Genomic DNA, 23233 nt, shown 5'->3' with positions numbered 1-23233 from the left:
CGTGACCTTGAACCTAGGCCATCAGTCCCGTAGGCTTTACTTTAATATTTTGCTGAGAAGGAAACTGATTGATGCTGAGCCTCCTGACCTTGACTCATCACTCCTCCTTGAGGAAGACTCTATTAAGTCAAATAGAGTTGGGGCCCAAAATCACCCGACTGATGAGCAGCTGCCAAACCTGACACACAGCGGGCTGAAAATACTCTGATAGTGAACCCTGGTTCTTTTGAAAAAGTCAGCCCCTAACCTCATTAACTCTCTAAGCTTGAAATCCTATATGTGAAATCCTGTTGGACTGAGAGATGCCAACAGGTGGTTGTGCTAACGGCCATTTATGCTGCCATCCTTCTGTCGGTGGAGACAAAACTGGAACCACCTCCCATATAAAAACACCGAGGAGTTCCAGCAAGGGTGTCACAAAGGCACAAGATGCTGCTACATTGCTGAATGCTTTTAAACAGTCTTGTCTATTTAGAAGTGGATGGCCTCTGAATTATTAATCCACTAAGGCAAATAATTATATCACAGTGTAACCTGCCAGGGGATGTCATCTTGTCATGACAGCTATTGCTGCAGGCTCCTCTGTTACACAGAAAATTGAAGAATCACCAAATTCAATTTCTACTTGGTTAAGCATGTTGGGCCAAATCATGAAACCGAAAGGGTGCATGTTTAATTTAGTTTCTTTTCTCTGCACACTGTATTACTAAGGAAGATCATAGTGCTCTAGGCTCTAACTGTAAAATGCACCATCATCAGTAGAAAAGAGAGTGGGAGACAGGGATCTTTAGAGGCTGAGCAGGGAAGAGAATAAAACATTAGAAGACACCCTGGGAGGCCCCAGCAAGTTGCAAAATCCCACAAGATTTAAGAACAGCTCCTTCCCTCAATCATACTCTATCCAGGTTTCTAAGCTGGGATTTATCCGACTCATGAACCTTCTGAAACACAACACAAAAATAAAAACACATTCCTATATAACATTTATCCAGAGGGAAGGCAGATAATATCCACCAGCTTTTCAAATCCCTGAAAGGTCACATCACATGGAATCTTTTATCTTTAAACTGTGCTGTGAGTAACCCCACTTGGTTTGGCTCTTCTGTGAACCTGGCAAGGTCCCATACTTCCTCTCTGGTCCAACCACCAGTTTCTCTCCTACCCTTGTTTAGCTTCCTTCTCTCCTGAAGCCCGGCCTTGCTTGACCTTTTCCCTATACCAGCGACATTTTTCCATTTACCAAACTGCACCCCACTCATCATTCCAACGTCCATCACAGAAAAATCTTGTCTGCGAAAGAACATCTTTAATTAGATAGAATTGACATTCCAATTCCCTTCAGTTAGCACAAGGGACAACATTCTAAATGGCTCTTTCTCCTCTCTGTCCCCTCTCATCACCCCCTGAAGGTCTCTTCTGAGTCCTGGCGAGCACAGAATTCATTCCCTTGATGCCCTGCAATCTCCATCGCATGGACCCCTGCATCAGTGGGTCCTTAGAAACAAAGTCAACAATGAAACGAAAACTATACAAACACACAGGGTTAGAGCAATCATTAATTATTACAACTGAGTGAGCACTCCCTGCATGTGAATTACCGTCCTGTTTGTTCATTTATCATTTCATTGAACCCTTGCAATCTACCCATTAATTTATTTATTGAGCAAACATTTTTTAGGTCCTCCCTGTTTGCCAGGTGCTGGTGATACAGATAATTTTCTAGGTGCTGGTGATACAGCATTAAGTGAAAATGGAAAAAATTATCTCTCGCTACATGCTTAGATGTAAGTGGGTATAGGTAGACAATCAATAAATCGGTGAGTAAATATTTAGCATGCCAGAAGATGGGAAGTCCTAAGGAGTGATGGAACGTAAAGTCCTGGGTACAGGCCTCGATGAGCAGGCGAACAAGGAGGGGAAGTGAGTGAGGGAGTGCCAGCCCCTGATAGAAGAGACCTCAGGCAGAGGAAGACCCCGAGGTAAGTGTTCTGGGGAAAACAGATCTGTGTGTACAAGGAACATGAGGACAATGTGGCTGGAGTAAAGGTAGCTTCTGTACTATAAACCACTTCTAGTCAGGGAAACTGAGACTTAGAAAGTAAAATAGGTTGAATGGCATTCCTCACCCCCAAAAACATATGTCCACATCCCAAACCCCAGAACCTGTAATGGAGAACTTATTTGAAAAATCGTGTTCTTTGCAGGTGTAACTAAGGATCTTGAGCTAAATCATCCTGGATTATCCTGGTAGACCCCAAATCCAATGACAAGTGTCCTTACAGGGACGGATGAGGAAAAGACATGGGCACAGAGGAGAAAGCCAGACAGAGACTGGACTACTGTAGCCACAAGGTATGCGGACAGCCACCAGGAGCTTCGAGAGGCAGAGAATTCTTCCTGGGCCTCCTGGAGGGAGTGTGGCCCTGCTGACACCTTGATTTCAGTCCTCTAGCCTCCAGAACTGGCAGAAAATAGATTTCTGCTGTTTTAAGCCACCCAGGCGGCGGTGCTCTGTTATGGCAGCCCTGGGGCACTGACCCCGAGTGGGAAAATAAAGTTCCCAAAGTCACAGCGCATTCCATGGGGGTGGGGAGTGGGGGAGGTTTGCAAAGTGGGAGTTGAATCCTGACCACTGGACATCAGGGTGCCCTTAAAGCCACTCCGCTCTCCACTGTCTTTGGTGCACACCAGTGCCTGTACTGGCCGATGACCGTGGGGCACACACTGGGTCCCTTAAGAGCCTCCAGCATTAAGCACCTGGCTTGGACTCCCAGGCTTTGTCTGTCTGCCAATCATTCCTGAAGCATGGGCTGCTGTCTCCCACTGCAAGGATGGTTTTTTTCTGGCTTGCTTTGTTATTTGCACCAAGCAGACAGCATGGGAGTCAGGCTTAACGGGTCACCACAGCATCACTGTGACTGGGCCTGAGGGGGAGGTTTGCGGGGCTCTGATTCCGTGGGAGTCCCGTGTGAGTGCAAACAGGCATACTTTCATATATTACAAGCGCCCTGATTACTTATTGCCCTGCCAATTTTCAATGAGCAGCAAAATTAGGTTTTGGACATCCTGTGCAAATGGAGGCAGGCCTCAGTCAATAGAAGCAATTAACCCCTAAATATTTAATAGATGCTGTGAATGCTCCCTCTCCCTGGGAGAGAGGCCCTGGCTGGTCTTTTGCAAATGTACAAGTCAGATGAAGCAGCAGCAAGATGTGCAGATACCCACACCCCAGACCCCTCTGCTCCAGGACCCCAGGAAACCCTCAGGACAGGGCTCTGTGGTGATGATGCAGCCAAGTGAGTGGCCTTCTGTGACAGCATCCTTCCCATTGTTTACAAAGGACAAGGTCAGTGGGACACATACACAGCCTCTTGAGTCCTGCAGGCACGATAAGAATGGAGCGAGAGACGTGGACTCACAGTGGCTGATGAAACTTGCCGTCGCCCTGTGTGACTGCCAGCAGTGTGGCTGTGAGCCTGAGTGTGTGTGTGTGTGCATGTGAGGAGGTATATGGAAGGGTAAGCGTGCAGGCCTTCCCTACACAGAGAAGCCCCCAGGCTCACAGCTCCATGCCCGCTCTGTCTGACCTCACCCGCCCCCACCTGGCTTCCCCCTGTCCCCCGGGCCCCCGCGTCCCACCGGGGCTGACTATCTAGCACGCACAACAGGCAGTGCCCAGGGCACAAGCGCTTGCTTTCTTTTAAAGTCAAAACAAAAAAGGAAACTTTAGGCTAAGAAGTGTTTTAATACATTTGCCTTTATACCAATGCCCACATAAAATACCTTGTAATATTATTTTATAGGGGAAGGAGCCCACAAAAACCCAGGGTCATGAAAGTCATTGCGCAGACCTGATTCCATCTGGGTCTGTTCCAGTCGGTGTGGGCCTCTCAAACACTGCAGCCCCTTATATCTCAAAGGGCTGGGAACAGGCACACCCAGGCCAAGTGTCCCTCCCACGGCAGACTCCTCATGCGCAATGACATAGGGTCTCTCCTGGAGTCAGGCATGGCCCCCCACCTCTCCAGCCAGACTGCTTTCGTCAGGAAGAATGTGACGCCGCAGGAACACAGAAGCAGCAACCCTGCCGAGGAGAATGTGTGACCAGCCCCACCAGAGATAAGCAAAGTGCTGCGGCAATTCCCAGGTGTGGGCCATCAGTGCCACCTGGGACGTTAAAGCGGCATTCCAGGAGGGGGCCCACCCTCTGCTCCTTTCAAAACAAGCTTCCCATCATCTTAGCTGTCATTTCTCAGGTGAGCCGAGCCAAGTGGCTCCTTAAGACTCTCTAATCCACTTACCTCCAAAGTGAACTCTCAGTCACGCTCCCCAGGTTGAAATCATACAGCTTTGTCAGGATGAGTATAACCTGCAAGGGGGGGTGAGGAGGAGGAGGGAAGAGGAGAGGAATAAAAGGGGGAGAAAAAGAAAGCTTACTTTAGTTTGCGCAACAATATTTAGTGCATCTCAAATCAACCAGAGGAAGGCTTAGTGGTTATCATAGGATCAAGCAAGGGGAAAACATTAATTTAATGCATCCCCATAACTGGTAGCATTTATTTTAACCCTGAAGGTGCTTTGCATTTAAAATAAAAACATGCCCACAGGAATTAACTGGGAATTGACAGTTGTTTCTCCATATTTGTCTTCCTTCAAGGTCAGACACTGGTTGGCTGGCTCTGCTCACGAGCATGGCCCCCTGAAGATCTGAGAGTGGGTTTGCTGCTGACCTGCAGATAACCCTGACTTGCAGACTTGTGCTAAAAGGGTAAGAAGGAACTGGGCCTCATTCTGTCCACAGAAGAGTTCAAAGAGATTGTGTGTTTCCATCATTAGGGCCACAAATACTTGAATGGCAGGCAAGTCCAGTCCCCAAGATTCTCTGATGCCATCTGTCACCTACCACGCAGCATCGGTCCCCACCATGGAATAAACAGGTCATTGGACTCCACTGGACTCTAGGGCCACTTTCCTAACTCCAGTTGAAATTACAATACCCAGAAGAAAGTTGTACCTGCCAGGGAGCTTGAGCTGCCTATTAGCACTTTGCTAGAATGGTCTTGGGCTGGTCAGTCTGGTTCTATGCCCTTTAAACTTCTCCAGCTGGGGACTTGGAAATAAGACATTTCCTACTCTACTCCTCATGAACTTGGACAATCGCTTAGGAACAACTCCATACCTACAAGGATGCTAAGTGCATGCACCTGAATCGATTTTAATCAAAACGCAGGTGCCTTACACACAGCGTCTGCCTGCATGTGTGATAATCCAGTTACACATAATTGTGTTTATCTAAATTTAAAGCACAACTCATTTCACTTTTCTCAGCTCCTTCCCATTCCACAATTTAACTTCCTCCAGTTCATTTGCACAGCAGCCATTAAACTCTTTCCGAGATAATGAATTTCTGCTACCAAGTTGGGGCTTTCCCATTCTAGGTATCCATTTAAGAGTAAAGAAAAATAATCAGCTATTATATTGAACATTTTTATGGCATTTAACTGGTGGCAAAACACTCACTTTGATATTTATTTTCATCCAGCACCCCAAGGGGTCGGTAAGCTCTATTTCCATTTATTTTGTGTAAACTAAGAAAAAATTAGAGGCAAGGGTGTGACCCATTGTAGGTCCAAGAGAGTCCATGGCAAAGTTGGTTTGGAACATTCAACTTTTCTGCAGGGCCATTACCAGAGGGCACATCGGCCTCCCCTCCAACTGAGTCCTGTGCTGAGGAGTGGTGGATTGGCAAGAAACAGCCACGGTGAGACAGACACCGATGGCACAGCTCTTTGTAGAATAATAGAGTCCACTAAGCTACCTGTCCTAGTAGAATAGTGCAACAGCAAGGAGGTGAATCCCATGCAAAGAACTGTTCCCCACAGTCACTCAGGGGGTCTTGCCTCTCCTTGTCATGATGAGTTTACTCATTCATTAAATTCAGAGGCTACTGAAGGGAGAGGACTTATCCACACTCTTCTCGACCAGATGCCTAGCAACGTGCCAGATAGTTCCCCTTTTGTTGAATTAATGCACATGCACATACACATACATACGACAGACTTCTTCCCTTTATTTTACCTTATTTTTTCTACAAACTCACTCTCACCATCAGTGTGTAAAAGTGTGGTGGCTATGTGAAAGTCATCTCAAAAGCTGGACAAACTCAAAACCGTGTTCTTCTAGGAGTGGCTCTAAACACCTGTCTCGAGCACTACAGGAGCAAGTCAGAACACTACAATTTCTCCCAACATCAAGCCTGCAAGGACCTGCAACAATCTCCAAAAAGTGCGAAGTCCACAGAGAGAGAAGAAAGATGTTGGAGGTAAGATTTCCACTTAATTATTAGAGTTTCTAACAAATAACTGGATCTGGGACACCCTTCCACAAACCCAGAGCCATTCTCATTCTATCAGCCTCCTTACCAATGCTTGGACCCAATGCATAACCAGATCTTTATGGTGCCCCATAGTAAATACAATGATAAAAGCAAATCCAGGGAATGCTGGGACCCACAAACTCTCCTTTCCTTCCCTCCCTCCATCCTGTCTGTCCCTAATGCATTTCTGTGTCTAACCTCCTCTTGGTGTCTGCTTGTTGGAGAACCCAGGCAAACACACCCTTCCAAACCTCTATGGATATTATTTCTGCCTTCGCGGTAGACAGCTTCAATTCTGCCTTTGAATTCATGCACTTTCTTGATTAGGAGGCTTCACTGGCTCTCCCACCCAATGATGCACCCCAGATGCCTTCACCTGGTATGTAAGACACTTCACAGTCTGGCCCACACTTGCTCTTCCATCCACTTTCCTGCAAGTCTCAAGAAACCGTCCTCTGCTTTAGCAATCCGAGTCTCCCAAGGTGCTGCAAGTCAGTCAAACCCATTCTCACAAGGCTGCTTCCTCTCTGGCATGCTCTACCATCGTATCATCCCTTGTGTCCAGTCCTCTTATTACCACCTTCCTAGCCTGACTATTGTGTGAAAAAATAGCTCAAAATCTTCCTTCTTCAGGCAACCTTCCAAGACTATCCCAGCCATCCAAGTTCTCTCTTCTGAAGAGAAAGAGAACATAATTAGCTACTTAAAGCACTATATTAACAGCTTCTAGATAGCACATCACTTACCTTCTCAACTAGATTTTTAACAATTTGAGGTGGGGTTCACGTTTTGTACTTCTGCCTCCCGAGCAGGCAGGCTCAGCCTGTCAAATGTTCCTATAGTCATTTTTGAGTCAATGATGGTGATTTGGTAAACATTAGTTAACACCAAAAGATTATGGTGTTTTGGCAATAAATCATAGTCTTTAGAATGGGATGGCATTAATTTAGTCTACTACCCTCATTTTACAGATTAGGAAACTGAGGCACAGAGAGAGGCAGTGACTCAAGTCCCAGTGATGTGGGACCTTGACCAAGCTCCTCAGGGCATTGTTCTTCCCATTCCATGAGTCGCTGCAGAGCAGTGAGACAGATTCTCTGGCCCCACTCCTAGCAGGGTTAACTTCATGTTTTGGGTAGTGTCTGGAAATCTCCCCGTGGCAACTGGGGGACCCTCTTTAGAGAAACATTCCATCACATCATGATTCCTTTCCCAGCTCTGTGCCACAACCCACCCCCCACCCTTCCACCTTTCTGCGATCCTGACCTAGAAAAGCACCTCTGCTTTTGCATTGAGTTTAACCTAACAAAGAAAGCCTAGAGTAGGAGATGTGTGAGGAAGATGTCTCAGCAAAATCACTACAGCATTGCCCCCGAGGAAAACTCACAACACTGAGAAGTGGGGTCTGGAAGCTTCCTTTCCCCTGGGGCCCCCGCTGCAGGACATAATAAAGCTACGAAGAGTTGCTAATGTAATCTTTTGCCTTAAGACATTCTGTGTCATGCAAACAAAACCAAAAGCAAAAGAAAGCTTGCCCACTCCTGGCTTCTCTCACCACTCAGGAGAGAATTACCAGGGAGGAAAACTAGAAATAAATCCACCTACCCAGCCCCAGGCTGCTGGGAAAGCACTCAGAATGGATGGGAATAGGCAAGGGTGCCTCTGGAGCCACGAGGGGCTTGCAGGAAGGGTGAGGATTCCCTACTAAAGCTCAGCTAGACTCTCTGCAGCAGAGGTCCCCAGATGAGAGGGAACACTTAAATTCAAAGGAAAAAAAAGCAGGAAGAAAACATTAATTGAACCCCTACTGTATGCTGACTACTACACTGGATGCATCTCAATCCTCACAACAAATTTTTGAGACTGAGCAGATATTATATAATACCCCCATTTTACAGATGAGGAAACTGAGTCCTGACAGCTAAGCAAATTACCCCAAAGGGGCCAACCAGCAAGAAATAGAGCCAGCATTCACACCCAGGGCTATATGACTCAACCACGCCTGCTGCACTCTAATGCAATGCTTCTCCATTTAGCAAATGTTTATGTGGGCTTTTTGTGTGCCATGTAATTAATGAGCAGAAATAGAAAAAAATATACCCTTGCCCTCAAGTAGTTTACCGCTCATTCATAGATTCCTCAAATGGATACTGAGCACCTCATGTGAATTAGAAAGTCACCTGCTGAACTCCAGCAATCAGGGAGGGACCCAGAGCTCAAAGCCCAGGTGGAAAAGATAACTTTTGATTTCTTTGTTCTTGGAGGAAAAACAAAAAGAGGAAACAGGTGTGTAATAAGTAAAGCACTAAAAAGATTGTTGGGAGACCCAAGTTTGTCAAATGAACTTTGTCAAATAAGTAACTTTTTGACCTAACTGGCTGCAATCCTGGAGAGATGTTAAACAGTATGAGAAATAAAAATGTTAGAATAATTAATGAGTAAATAGCACTTTCCTGTTAATGTAAGCTGTGCACATACAGACACACACACATAGAGTAGTGGAGCAGTCCCTAGCTATACATGTGAGTATATATGTGACTATAGCTAGAAAACCTAGCATATATTTATGAGAATATATATATATACACACATATAAACATACACATATAACCTTAAATTGCCATTTGACATCTTCTCTGAAATAACAAATCTCTGTTCATACATCTCTTACAGCCTTCAACACATTGGGTTAAAGAGACTTATCCATATGTCTGCCTTGTCTGTCAGATTGGGACCTCTTCGAGGTTAGAAACTGGGTTTCTGCGCCCCTAATACCTCGCACAATGCCTGACACATGACAGGTACTACACGGTGTCTCCTGAATGAATTATAAATGTATGACAATAAAAGGAGGGGTAAGATGATAAATGTATGAGGGAGGTACAGATAATGTGCTATAAGAATTGAGAAGAGGAAGTAATTAAGTCCAGAAAATGTAATCAGTGAAGTCTTCATGAAGGAGAGATTATATGATCTGGGACTTAAAGCATGGTAAGAATTTCAATGTGCAAAAATGGAACAAACCCTTCTCTCCCTCCTATTCTTCTCCTTTCTTCCTTTCTTTCTTGCTTTTGTTCTTTATTTCTTTCTTTCTTTTTTCCTTCCTTCCTTTCTTCCTTCCTGAGAAAGAAGGCAAAAAGAACAATGGAATCATGCAGAAAGGAGGCCAGAAGCCCAACTTGTGGTCAACTGATGAAAAGTTTTATAAGAATGAAGAGAGTGGAGACAATGAGGGATTATACTATAATAAGAGACTTGCTATGTATATATAGTATATACATTATTTATAATAAATAATATATAAATGGACAATATTATAATAAGAGACTAATAAAGTGACAAAAAGAGACATGGCTGGTCTCTTATAAAATTAGTTGGTGCTGTCTTTGTTGACCATTCACATCCAAGTCTGTTGTCTCCAGACATCTAGTGCCTTCTGCCAACAACCTGATCTTTAGACACACTCGGTGCCAGTAATCAATGTCTTTATTTCTCAATTCCCCCACTCTCTTTCATTTATCAATTCTTGTCTTATTCCCAGCACGGCATAAGGTCCTTGGTGTTAAAGAAGCAAAAGAGAAATGGCTCCAATCCTCATGAAATGTACAGTCTTCCTGAACCTGCTGCCTCCCAGGATTATCAATATTTGAACTAAGGTGTCCACATCCCTGGCAGGGCTAGGGTAAGTGATATCTGAGGGATAAGGGAGCTTTCTACACTCTTCCCACCACCCACTTCCTGAGTGAAAGGAGGTACCCACACGCAGAACTGCAAGGAAGTTTCAGTCCCTAGTCCACCTGAGAATTTTTCTCCATTTCCCTCTGTCTATATTCACTTATCCCACTGGGTCCAGCTGTGTGCCTTCTGGATGGAGCTGGTGTGGAGGCATGGGAAAAACAGAGCACTTCCCACGAGCAGGCTGCACTCCAACCCCAACCTTACCACATGCTACTGTGTGACCCTGGGCAACTTATTTATTTTTTTCAGGATCTGCTGCAATTTCCTAAAAGTGGGATAATGATATACCTCCCCCTGCCAGCCTCACGGGGTTGCTGATTCAAATCAAATAAGAGAAGCTGCCACGCTTTATAAGCTGTGCTATGCAAATGTGAGTTATTAGTGTGATAATTATTCTTCAGGAGACAAGGGTTCCATGTAATCCTCATTCGGTGGGAGGGAAAGGTGGAACTCAGAGTCTAGAGTTGCTAAGCTCCTTCTACAAAATACCCATCCATTCTAGACCCCAATGGCAATGCAGGAGGCTGCAGATAAGACCTCTGGTGCTCTCACCTGGCGCCTGCACTCATCTTCGGAAGGAAGGAGGGAGACTCCCAGGGGAATCCTGTCCTCTGAAAGGATAATGAATAATCTGCACATTCATAAATCACGAGGATGCTCTCACCCATGAGCACATTCGGTGAAGTGAGGACCTCCAATGCCTGTAAAATTTACCCTGAAGGGAAACTACTTCAGTTCATTAAACCTTCCTGAAATCTTGGTGCTTTTAAATCCATGGGGTTCTCTGCATGTCCCCTTCCAGTTCCCCTTCACCTCATTCTTGCCACTGCCTGGTAGTTCTTTGTGTCCAGCCAATTGGAATAGGGATAGTGGCTTTCTTTACCGGGAGCAGTTGACAATGGTAACATAACAAGGATGCTAAGACATACTCCTCAGGGATCACCTACAAAAGAGTATATTTTGGGGTCTCAGCAGAGTCTGAATTCCAGGGTCCTCCTCTCCCCTCTGGAGCATCCCCTCAGGGAACAGAAATTTAATGTTTGTAGTGTACATCCCCAGTACAAGACTGATCTCCAGTACAAGACTGTCTGGATACCAGTTGGGTATCCAGAACTGTGCTGGCACATGCCAAAGTCAGAATACCATAAACAATGCTCCCTGACCACCGTGAGGTTGCAGTCTAGTTGAGAGGACAAGGAGACAGTGTAAGAGAGACCAACTTTGTCATACAGCATGCATATTATCTACTCTGGCTCAAGAAAAAACCTCAGCATGACCCTTGGTTCCTCCTTTATCCAATACATATCAAGACACACCCTAAGTCTTCTGAAACATGTGGCTGTCCACTATATCATGCAATTTCAGGTCCTCATAATTTTCTTCATTCACTCACTAACCAGATATGTATGAAATGCTTCCTGTTTTCCAAACACAGTGGATTCAGTCATGAGGGAAACAAACCAGCTTTTTTGTTCTCATTGAGTTTACTTTCTGGCAAGGGAGGCCAACGGCATAGTGTTCAGATGATGGTGAATACTATGGGGTAGGTAGCAAACAGAAGGAGAGGAATAAGTACTGATATACCGGCTAGCCAGGGGTACGCAGGCTGCAGTACGGAAAAAGGAGCTCAGGAAAGTCCTCTGTGAAAAACGGAATGAGGTGAGGGATTAAGTCTTGTGGTATCTGGGCAATAAATATCACAGGCAGAGAGAGCAGTATGCAAAGATCCTCAGGCAGGAGTGTGCCTGGCATATTCAAAAAACAGCAAGGAAGCCAAGAAGGCTGGCGCTGAGAGGGGAGAGTAGTAGGAGAGGAGGTCAGGGACATATTGGGAGGCTTAGATCTTGTTTGAACTTGTGAACCATGTAAAGACTCTGGCCCTTGAGATGGGAAGTTGCTAGAGGATTTTAATAGAGGACTTAAGGTGGTTTTTTTTTTTTTAGACTTTATTTATTTTTTAGAGAGAGGGGAAGGGAGGAAGGGAGGGAGAGAAATATCAATGTGTCAGAGAGGTACATCAACTGGTTGCCTCTCACACGCTGGCAACCCAGGCATGTGCCCTAACCAGGTATCGAACAGGTGACCTTTTGGTTTGCAGGCTAGCACTTGATCCACTGAGCCACACCAGCCAGGATGAGGACTTAAGTTTTAACAGGATCCCCCTGGTTGTTGTGCTGAGGAAGGCAGAAAGGGAACAAATGTGAATTAGGATCCTGTTTTAAACATCTAGGTGAAACATGGTGTGGGTTAGACAAGAGCAACAGAAACATGGTGTGGGTGGACAAGAATAGGGGCATGATGTGACTATATTTTGAAGGCAGAGCCAAGAGTTGCTGACAAAGTAGATATGGGGTGTGAATGAAAGAAGAGTCCAGAATAACCCTCATAGTTCAGGACTAAGCAAATGGAAAGATAGAGCTGCCATTTTATGAGATGAAGACTACAGAAGAAGATAGTTTGGAGTGAAGATTAGAAATTCAACCTTGGATACTGAGTTTCAGAGTCCTAAGAGAGTTCAAATGGAGAAGTCAAAAGGTCAGCTGGATAAATGAGTCCAGAGTTCAGGGCAGAAAGTCTAGGCTAGAAACATCAATGTGGGAGTTGTCAGTGACAGATGGTATTTAAAGACATGAGACTAGAATAGATCACCAAGAGATGAAGGGTAGATAGGGTAGAGATGTGATGACAGAAAGCTGGGACATTTCAGCACTTGAAGATCAGAGGATTCGGGTGGCAAAGTCAGTATGTGTTTGGGCCTCTTGAAATCAGTACAGGGGTCATTTGTGTCCTGTATGAATGCTCACCAAATGGTATTTACTACAGGTGAGACTTTCAATTATCAGAAGGACAAGATGGTCTTCTGTTGAGGCCCGGAATCCTATTTCCCCAGATTCTCTAAGGGCTTCAACATAAAGGTGGCGATGTAGCAGAGACAGAGGTTTTGCCTAGACTTGACGCAGACTTCCCCTTGCCAAGGTTGACGTGGATATTATCACTGCTGAGTTCCCCACCTGCCAACATCAGAAACCAGCACCAAGACCCCAGTCTGGCCCCTGGTGGCAAGTTGATTACGTGGCACCCTCCCATCACATAGCGGGAGCAATTTCTTCTCATTGAAATTGCTTTCCTGCCTGCAGTAATTATGCTAGAATCAAAATCTTTCCATTCCAGAATGCCTTACTCACTGTCATGGCATCCCACACAACATTACTTCTAACAAAGGAACTCATTTCACAGCAAATGAAGTACAGTAATGGGCATGTCCATGAAATTCACTGGTCTGACCACAAACTTCATTACCCAGAAGCAGCTGACTTGATACAATGGTCGAATGGACTTTCAGAGACTCAACGACAAGACTAGCTGAGAGCCAACACTCTGTGAGGTTGTGGTGCTGTCCTCCAGGATGTGGGTTCAACCAACACATGATCAAAACATAAAAGTCTTAGAGACTGGGGCAGAGGTGGGAGTGGCCCTCTCATTATTACACCCAATAAGCCATCACAGAATGTTTTCATGTACCCACAACTTTTGACTCTGTTCAGAGAGAAGTCTTGGTTCCTAAGGAGGAAATTGTCACCAGGAGACAAAACACCTGTTCCATGGAACAGGAAACTGAAACTAATACCCAGCTATTTTGAGCTTCCCATCCTACCACTGAACCAACATCAAAAAGGTGGGGGGGGGGGCGGTTACTTATGAATAGGGGGTGGAAATGGGTGCTCAAAGCAGCTAAAGAGGTGATTGTTATGTTTATTTACTCCTGGCCCACTTTCCTGCCTATGTATTTTAAGTATTCAGGACCTTGTGAGTTTTCTGTCTGAGACTCTTCTGTCATCTGGCTCCTAGTTTGATTCTTCCAATGGGGAAGGTACTTGAGGGACCAATGAAAAGAAAAAGGCTACTGTCTCCACACTTCTGTTGTCTGGTGATGACTCGGCAGCAGCAACAGAGCTGGTGACAGCAGAAGCGGGGGTGCTGGGTCTCAGGAAGTGCAGGCTCCTAGATTCCTGCTTACCGAGCTCAGCACGCACTGCACAGATGTGGTGCCAGAGACCCTTGGCCCCTTGTGCTGTGTTTTTTTCTCCTCCAGTGCAGGGTGTAATCATTTCTGCAGTTACCAATCTTTGAGCAACATTGCCTTTGTCTTTCCTTCTTCTCCAGCCTTTCCAGCATTGTAATCAATTTCCACATTCAGTGTCTTGTCTTAGAGATACATAGAGACAGAGACCCTCACTGACACAGATGGTCTATGATATTAGAGGAAACCCAGAAGACTTTGTGTTCTGGAAGCCATGTAAAGAAAGTGGTCCAAGGAAGAAGGAGTGCTCAGCTGTGTGAAATGCTGACTGTTCATGTGCAAGAAAGATTATGAATGGACCACTGGATTTAGCTACTGGATGACGGTAAAGGCCTTCAGAATAACTAGTTTACTGAATTTTTGCTCCTCACCTCTCTTCCATCCTTACACCACAATGACCTTTTTAAAGCAGTGGCTGAATCCTCTTAACCTACTGACAGATGAGCTCTAGCGGCTTCACACTGCCTTTAAGATCAACTTCAAATTCCTCATCACGGCATAAATGGTCTTTCTCAATCTGGCCCCAGTTGACATTTTAACCCTCTTTTACAGCCACTTTCCCCAAAATGACATCTATATTCTAGCCACACTCAAACACCCATTTTTCTCCCTGTTCCCTGCTCCCACAGGTCTGCCCAGACTCTGTCCTCTGAAATCTCTTCTTCCCACTCTCCACCTGAACATCCCCCTCCCATTCTTCAAGGCTTGCCATTGGGAACCAACATTCTTCTCTCTCACCTGTCCTTCAAAACAGAATTAATTCCTCTTCAATCCATATTTGCCTAACATGTTGTGCATACTTCCAATTATGCTACTTATCAGGTTATACTATAATTTTATATATAAAATTATATAAATGTATATGTAATTTCATCTAATATAGGTTATACTGTAATTTTCTATTTGTGTCTGTGTGTGTGTGTGTGTGTGTGTGTGTGTGTATGTGTGTATTCTCTACCCCTAGGCTATGTGCTCCCTCAGGACAGGAACCTTGTTTTATTTCATTATTATACCACAAGAGTACTGCTATGTTCTTCCTTGACATGGTACCTATTAACCAACACAGATACAACACATTCTTTGAAATGAAAGAGTCACCATAGACATCAAAGGAGAAGATGAGTCTGAGCTGAGGTAATCAAGATGTCTTCATAGAGGATGAGAAGTATAAGAGATGGGGGACAAATGAAAATTCCCAGCCCTCTTCTTTCTGGAGTATTTTGTAAACTTTAAGATTGTCTTTTTCTTAGATAAGCTAGACTGCCAATTCTTTCCAGAAGGGAGGGTTCAAAATGGCTTATGAAAGAACTTCCAGAATATCTACATGAGGGTAAAAGAAAGGATACACAAGGGCAGGGAGGGAACTTGGTGAAAGCAACCTTCTAAAATATGACTGTATTAAGTTCTAAAGAGTTTTTTTTTAATTCTCTAGGGACTTCTAGAGAGGACAAAGGTATATACTTATACCTGATGGAATGTATGTTAAATAAAACACTAGACCCACATACAAAAGCATGACTTGATAGAGCAAAGTAGTTCAGACACCAGCAGAAGAAATACAGAAAGGACAGAGGTGGGAACACTAACATGTATTGAGCACCTACTAAGTGCCTAGCGCCATGCCTGGTGCTCTAATGCTCATTACAAAGATAATGGGTATGACCACACTGAAAGACAGACAGCATTATCCACACTGTCAAGAAGAGGAAACTGTCCAGGTCATGTAGCAAGGAAGAGGTAGGAATCGGCACCCAACCACAGGTTCATCTATTCCCCAAGGAACAGAAAAGAGACACAGAAACAAATAAGCATTAGTCATCCCTATTAAAATGGGTCCATTGTTGAGAAAGTACTTTGCAAAATTTGGTAGCTGAATAAGGCAAGTGGCAGATCAACGAAATGAAAATTCAGTGTTGTTGAAACAAGGAGCTCGTGAAAAAAAAATGGCTATTGAATAGTGGGGGAGGGGGGGTTGTACTGGTTTTGTGTAACAAACCATTAAAAATGAATTAAAAATCCACTCACTCTCATTCCCTAAAGGACTTTGAACATGAGAGAGGGAGCCTTCTCTTAGAAATGATTTAGGTAGCACGTAGCCCAGTAACAGGGGTGGGGCCAAGTGACCACAGAACTCCCTGCCATGGTGACACAATGACATCTCTATTTCTTGGTGGCAGTTCACCAGAACGAGGATTAATCAGCTCCAAACAGAGTCTGAACCAGTACCTTCCTTCAATCAGTCCTTCCACCCAACCACTGCCCTGCGGAGGAAGCCAAGAGCAGAAACAGATGTGAGCAGGTGAAAGATGAAATGGTGGCTCCAAAGCCACTAGAGGGAAGCTTCCAGAGACAATCATCAACACAGAGGCAACATCTGCAATCTGTTTCCTTGGAAAAAAGAGCAGAAGCTCTAAGCCAGGCAGTCTTGGTGTGGAATCCAGGTTCTGAAAATTGCTCAGTGTGACCTTGGGCAAGGGGCTTACCAGGTGGAATCTCAGTGTCTTCATACGGAAAATGAAGCCAATACCCTTCCTTTCAGTGGACTGTTGTAAGGATTAGATAACAGCTCTCTTCTGCCAGGTTGGTAGTAAGTCCTTGCTATATATTAGGTCCCTTCCAACCCCAGGCTCTGAAAAAACCAGGTAGGTCATTTGCCACCTGAGTAGAAAAAAATCCATGTCTCCAAGAGAGAGCATGTCACTTCTTTAGTGATGACAATTTGAAGCTTACAAAATAAAGAGCAACCTCTCCAGGCCTCCCACTGACGTAGAGATAAAAGGCCAGAGCAGACCCTGAGTGCCGTTGTTTGCTTTGTGTGGATGTGCATTGACAGCCTTAGAATGGAGAGATCATGGGTCCATCAAGCCCATTTTTCCTGGTGTGTGATCCTACCCACTTGTATTTTTCAATTTCAGGTACTGTCTCTGTAGGTCCTGCCTCCAGGCACACACACTCTCCTTCCTTCTATTGCTCCTGTCAGGGGCATCGTTCCCACTTCTGTCTCAGGAGCTGCAAGGGCTCTCAGCTAAGCCACTTACCTTCTGAACCCCGTGGATTTTCTGGGGAGAAGAAAATTCCCCAAATTAAAAATAGCTACCAGCCTGAGATGCTTCAAGTGAAACCAAGAGCAGGGACTTGAATACAATGTAAGATATCTCAGGATAAACACATCTGTCTTATTTGTTACTAGACCTTTAGCACCTGGAACAACATCCAGCACATCCAAGGTCCCCATACTCAAGGGTGAAGCAAATGGCCTTTCATCCAACCCATGATCTGGTATTGATCATAGCCCGTCTCCCATGCCACCCTGCAAATTAATGCAAAGTCTCTCTTATGGGCAACACACTATGCTAAATACTGTAGAGGACGGAGGGATGAGAAACATAAAGTTCCTGACTTAAGGCATTTTAAGTGCAAGAAAAGAGATATACATTTGTACAACTACATTTGGTGGAGGTTGAAATTGGTCTGACACATATTGGCTGGAGACATTCTACCTATTGTCTCATGTGAGTTACACAGTAACCCTGCAAGGTTGACATATAATGAAAATGAGTGATTTCTAGCCCTGGCTGGTGCCACTCAGTGGATTGAGTGTGGGCCTGTGAACCAAGGGGTCGCTGTTTTGATTCCTGGCAGGGGCACATGCCTGGGTTGCAGGCCAGGTCCCCAGCAGTGGGTGAGCGAGAGGCAACACACATTGCTGTTTTTCTCCCTCTCTTTCTCTCTCTCTAAAAATAAATAAATAAATAAAATCTTTTAAAAAAAAGAAAGAAAATGAGTGATTTCTAAACTGGGGCAAAGGATAGGATTATCCTCTCTGAAAATTTTTATAAGAGGTAATATTTGATCTGGCTAATTTTAGTAGGTGAAGAAGGTAAAGGTCTTTTCAGGCAAAAAAAAAAAAAAAAACAACAAACAATATGAGAAAACAATTAGGCTGAAATTGCCTGTTATGTTGCAAGACCAGAGATCGTTGAGGCTAGAGCTTCAGGTGCATGGAGAAGGAGATGGAGATGTAGACCAGGGTCAGATAATTATGTTTTTAATACCAGATGTGCAAATTTCCTACTGTTGCTGTAAATTTCTACAATTGCAGTGGCTTAAAACAACACAAATGTATTATCTTACAGTTTTGGAGGCCAGAAGCCCATACGAGTATCAATAGCAAAAATCAAGGTGTCACAGGGCTGTGTTCCCACCTTCCTTCTGGAGGCTCTAGGGAAGAATCTGTTTCCTTGCCTTTTCTAGCTCCTAGAGGCTATACTCTTTGACTCATGGCTCCCCCTTCCATCTTCAAAGCTAGAAATGGCTAGTCGAGTCTTTCTCATATCATATCACTCTGCCTCTCTCTTCCCCATTTAAAGATCCTCCTGATTATATTGGGCCCAGCCATATAACCCCAAATAATCACTTTATCTAAAGCTCAGCTGGTTAAACCTTACTTGCGTCTACTATCTGAATTCCCCTTTGCCATATAACCTATTAACAGGTTCCAGGAATTAGGACTTAGACGTCTTTGGGAGGCCACCACTCTGCCTACCACACCAGGTTAAAGAGTTTCAACTGTACTCAGTAACTAGCACGGAGCTGTCTAATGCGCTTCAGCAGGTGAATGAAAACAAAGCTGTCTCTAGCGTGAAGAGTGGATCAGTGAAGATGAACAGCAGGCAGCCTACGGAGAAGGGTATGGCAATAGTCCAAACATAAGAAACAAGAGGTCTGGATCGAGGAGATGGTAGTGGGAAAGGAAGGAAGTGGAGAAAGGGGAAAAAACTATTGAAGTTGTGACTAAAAATCACAAATGGGGCTAATAGAAATTAATGGAGTCAAAAATGACTCTGGGGTCCCCAGGAAGTCAGTGTACTTCATTACAATTCCAAGGCCCAGGCTTGAAATCCAGCTCCAACATTTGCACATGACCTTATGGGTTCCCATGTCCTAACCCTCACTCCATGCCCCAGGTTGGTTGGATGAGGTTCCAACTTCTTTCCTTGCATCTATATATTCTTCCTTTCTTGAAAATGTGCTCATGGCCAAAGTTGTCTCTGTGCTCCATCTTGCCCTTGCCCATCTGCCTAAAGGACTGATGGGCATGTTTGTCACTACCTGCCCAACTACCTGAACTTCTCGGAATCTTCTTCTCTGAATGAACATTTTTTTGTCCTCACGTATATGTCTGCTCACCTCTTGGGCTCCTGGAACAAACCACTTGCCTGGAGCTCACTTTTGGGTTGCCCAGGATCCCACGTTCTTCCTGAATTGGTTTCGTTCTAGGTCTTGAGCCAGAAGAGCAGAGAACTGGGTCATGACAGCCACATCCCAAGGCATAATAGATGAAAGGCTGCCCCATTTGTGTGGTGGGAAGTGGGGAGGGGATATAGATTTTAATCTGTTCAAGCTCTTGATCAAAACTCCAGCAGTCTGTACCATATATCATAGTAAAAGGGCCATCCATTCAAGCAGAAGAGTGCTCATAAATCCCAGGCATTATAGGTGGAAAAAATTTAGGGTATAATCAGGGCCTTGCCAGACCCAGAGAAGAATTGCTCCCCTTTGGTTTTTTGCAATGGCCAGCATTCCTCTAGCAGCCACACCAATATTTCCAGTGGAAAATTATCTGGATTGCCTAAAATAACACAAGACTGGATTCTGTCTCCATATAACTCATTGGAAAGGAGCAGAACTTCCAGGGGCTCATGGTGGGTGATTTAAGAGCCCTCTCTCATGTTACCTAAGACATAATAACAAAGAACACATAATTTATTTGTATTGATTCACCAGCACACATTTGATCATATCTCCTTGTCCTTCCTTTTACTAAGAATCTATGGCCACAGTCCTGAAAAATATATCTTTTGCAAAATGCCTCTGTAAAAAAAAAAATCAGTTCCTCACATATCTTGGCTATAGCAAAAGAGTCCAGGCCAGGGAGACTTGCCAACGGAAAGGGGACAGGGAGCTGGCAGTCCTTCTTGTATGTTGACCCTGGTCTAAACAACCTCTCTCCATGATATGAAGTAGACAAGGTGAGCCTGGGAAATAATGCCTCCATTCTGGGACAGGGACTGTCAGAGACACCAAAAAAAACAGAAATCAGGAACACATCTGATTCCCATTTTAGAGAAATAAGGGACACAAAGGAGCTGATCAGATTTTGAGACAAAGAGAAGGAATAAAAAAAAGGAGCAGAAACAAGTTGGTACCTCACGCTAGACTGAGACAGCATAAAAATGCCCAGGTGTTCAGCACTGCTTCCATTTAACCTTCATTCAAGGTTATTTTATTGAAATAACCTTGCACTTAGCATCTACTATGTACTTGGCTCTGCTCCAAAAGTTACAATAGGTTAACATAGTTTCTTTTTCTCCAGAGACTGTCAATCTAATAGGGAGAAAACAGGTAAGTAAGCAAATGGTTTATTTAATGTGATTTCTGTGCTAACAAGGGTACTTACTACACTAACTGAAGGATTTTGTGACTCTTATGAATCCATGGTGTGGAAGCTCCTTTCTTTCCAGAATAGAAAAGAAAACAATGGGGCAAACCAAGAGAAATGGCTTTGCATTTTGATGAGCCTGATCGACTGCTCCTGCCACATCTCTGGGGAACACCATGTCAAGGCAAATGGCTTTCTTCTAGGTACCCACTCAACACACTCAACACCAGGTCTGAAGTTCCCTGTGGCCACCCACATGTTGTACACATCATACCCAGTAAAAACCCATGACCTACAGAATCCATGAACATAATAAAATGTTTTTCTCCTACACCACTACTTTTGGGGTGATTTGTTATGCTGGAAAGGTACCTGGAACACCACTCATAAAACACGTGCAGCTTTTAAGGTTTATAGTCATTATGCATGTGGAATTTTTTTCTAATAATTTATGTAGACCTAATCGCCATACATAAAATGTAAACTCCTGAAAGGAACAGATTAAGAACCTATCCGACATCTTCCCATAGGTATGCTATATCCCACCTGTCCCAAAGAACATTCACTGTTGTTCAGAGCTGCCCGCTCCTTTTGGAATGCTGCCTCTCAAAGAGGGTGCGATCCTCCACTCAGTCATCCAAGCCAAATACCCAGGAGTCCCTCTCATACCGCATGCAAATCCATCCTGTTATTCTGGACTCTGATTTTTATATCTCACCTTTCTGTGCATCCCCACCACTCTCTATTCTCATCCCCTCTAATCAGCCTTACTGCATCTGTCTTCTAATTGGTCTCTGCATCTAGTCACACCAGCCCTGTTCTACAAGGTGCCAGGTTGTCTTCCTAACATCTAAATATGATCATGTCATTCCTCAAAATCCTCAATGACTCCCTATTGCCTATGGTATAAAATCTAAAATGAGTAGTGTGGTATAAAGGCCTTCTCAACCTGCCCCTCACCTTGGTGTCTATTCTCATTTTTTGTCACTAGCTTTTCAATTTGGAGATCTACTTTCTGAGTTACTCATCCAAAGAGAAGTGATTTGAGTGACTTCTTTCAATTGTCCCCAAAACCAGGACATTCAGGTTTAATATCTCTCTCCCCCGCCATCTCTCATTCCCACTCACTCAATATTCTTACAAAACCCTCTCTACAGTCTAGAGCTGTGTTCTCCAATGTCATAGCCATTAACTACACATGGCTATTTAAGTAAGTAAAATGAATAATTCAGTTCCTCAGTCACACCAGCCACTTTTCAGGCACTCAACAGTCACACCTACCCCCTGCTATTTTCTCACCTAAAATACAGACTATAAATCCCCATTACTGATGTAATGGAGAGCTAGCTTCTCCATGCAGCCCACAGTCCCATGTCCTTTTGTCCTGGGAACAATGCCCCTTTGGGAAACAATTCCTCCCACGATGAACCATGTGGCATTGGCCATGACATTGATCCTACCCTCAGCTTGAAGGAATGCTCTCTTGGCCTAAGCCCATCATCCACCCCACCCCCATAACAGTGATTGGTTCAGGGCAAAACATGTTGCCTAACTAGAGCCAATGAGACACAATATGAGTCTTGCTGGAACCTCTGGGAAAGTGAAGCATCCTTTTTCTTCCTTAAGGAACATTAGAAGATCCACTTCTTCTACAAGAAATGGAATAAAGCTGTGAGTTCTAGCATAGCTCTCTTAAAGGGAGAGCCTAAAATTGCTAAAGGATCACCATGTGGAACCTGAGGATGCAGCTAACACTGCACAAGCCAGTATAGAAAAGCTAAAGGAACTAAGTCCTTGATGGTATCATTTGAGCTGCGAGATCAACCTGACCAGAAGTTATTAACCTCTAGTATTTCATGTAATATCAGTCAATAAGTCCTCCTTTTTGTTTCAGCCTATTCATGTTCTTAACTCTTATAACTGAACTACTCATCCCATCCTTTAAGGCTAAGATCAAAGTTACCTCCTCCACAAAGCCTACCCTGATCTTCCAGACAGGTTCTGTCATTCTTTTAACACGACTCTCAATGCATCCTAACATTATAGGAATTCTTAGTGAATTGTAATAGTAATATTTTACCTTCTTACTACACTATGAGATATTTGGAAGAAAGTTTTGAGCCTCTTCTTCTTCATTACAAATAAACAAATGTAGCCTTACCTAATACATAACAGATGTTTATATGCATCTGTTAATAAGTAAATATTTATAGGATAAATAGTAGTCAATTGATGAATTTCAGTTAATAATAATGGGGGTAGAAACAGAAATCTACATTTGAACCCATTCTTTCATTTAAACTTCACACTAACCCCGTGAAATGTAACTATCAACATTAGCATTTCTTTCAAGGATGAACCAAAGTCTTGGAGAGATTGACTAAGCAAATCCCACAATACATAAATGGCAGCATCTAATATATTCTTCCTCTAAAAAAATCTGGGTGTTCCCTCCCAATGTTTTATATTTTACCTCCTTCCTGATTACGGTGTCAATTAACTCAGCAATTGCAGCATCACTTAAGTTACCATGGCAGCCTGATATCCATGAAAACCTCCCCTGGAATCTCCTCACGGCGAAGTTCAAAATAAATCC

The 23233-nt window shown here is 44.0% G+C and overlaps 1 protein-coding gene across 1 annotated transcript in view; it reads right to left on the bottom strand.

Annotated features, from left to right (window-relative positions):
• SORCS3 (sortilin related VPS10 domain containing receptor 3) overlaps window positions 1-23233 on the bottom strand; it is a 535770-nt gene that overhangs the window by 365789 nt on the left and 146748 nt on the right. The window contains exon 2 of the mRNA XM_054581475.1: window positions 4302-4369. Coding sequence (XP_054437450.1) covers window positions 4302-4369 — 68 coding nt within the window. The remainder of the gene's footprint in view (window positions 1-4301; window positions 4370-23233) is intronic.

The sequence above is a fragment of the Pteronotus mesoamericanus genome, unplaced genomic scaffold (genome assembly GCF_021234165.1).
Source record: "Pteronotus mesoamericanus isolate MK-2021 breed Mesoamerican mustached bat unplaced genomic scaffold, CSHL_Meso_final contig_657, whole genome shotgun sequence".
NCBI lineage: Eukaryota > Metazoa > Chordata > Mammalia > Chiroptera > Mormoopidae > Pteronotus > Pteronotus mesoamericanus.
This window is presented reverse-complemented; position numbering and strand designations above follow the sequence as displayed.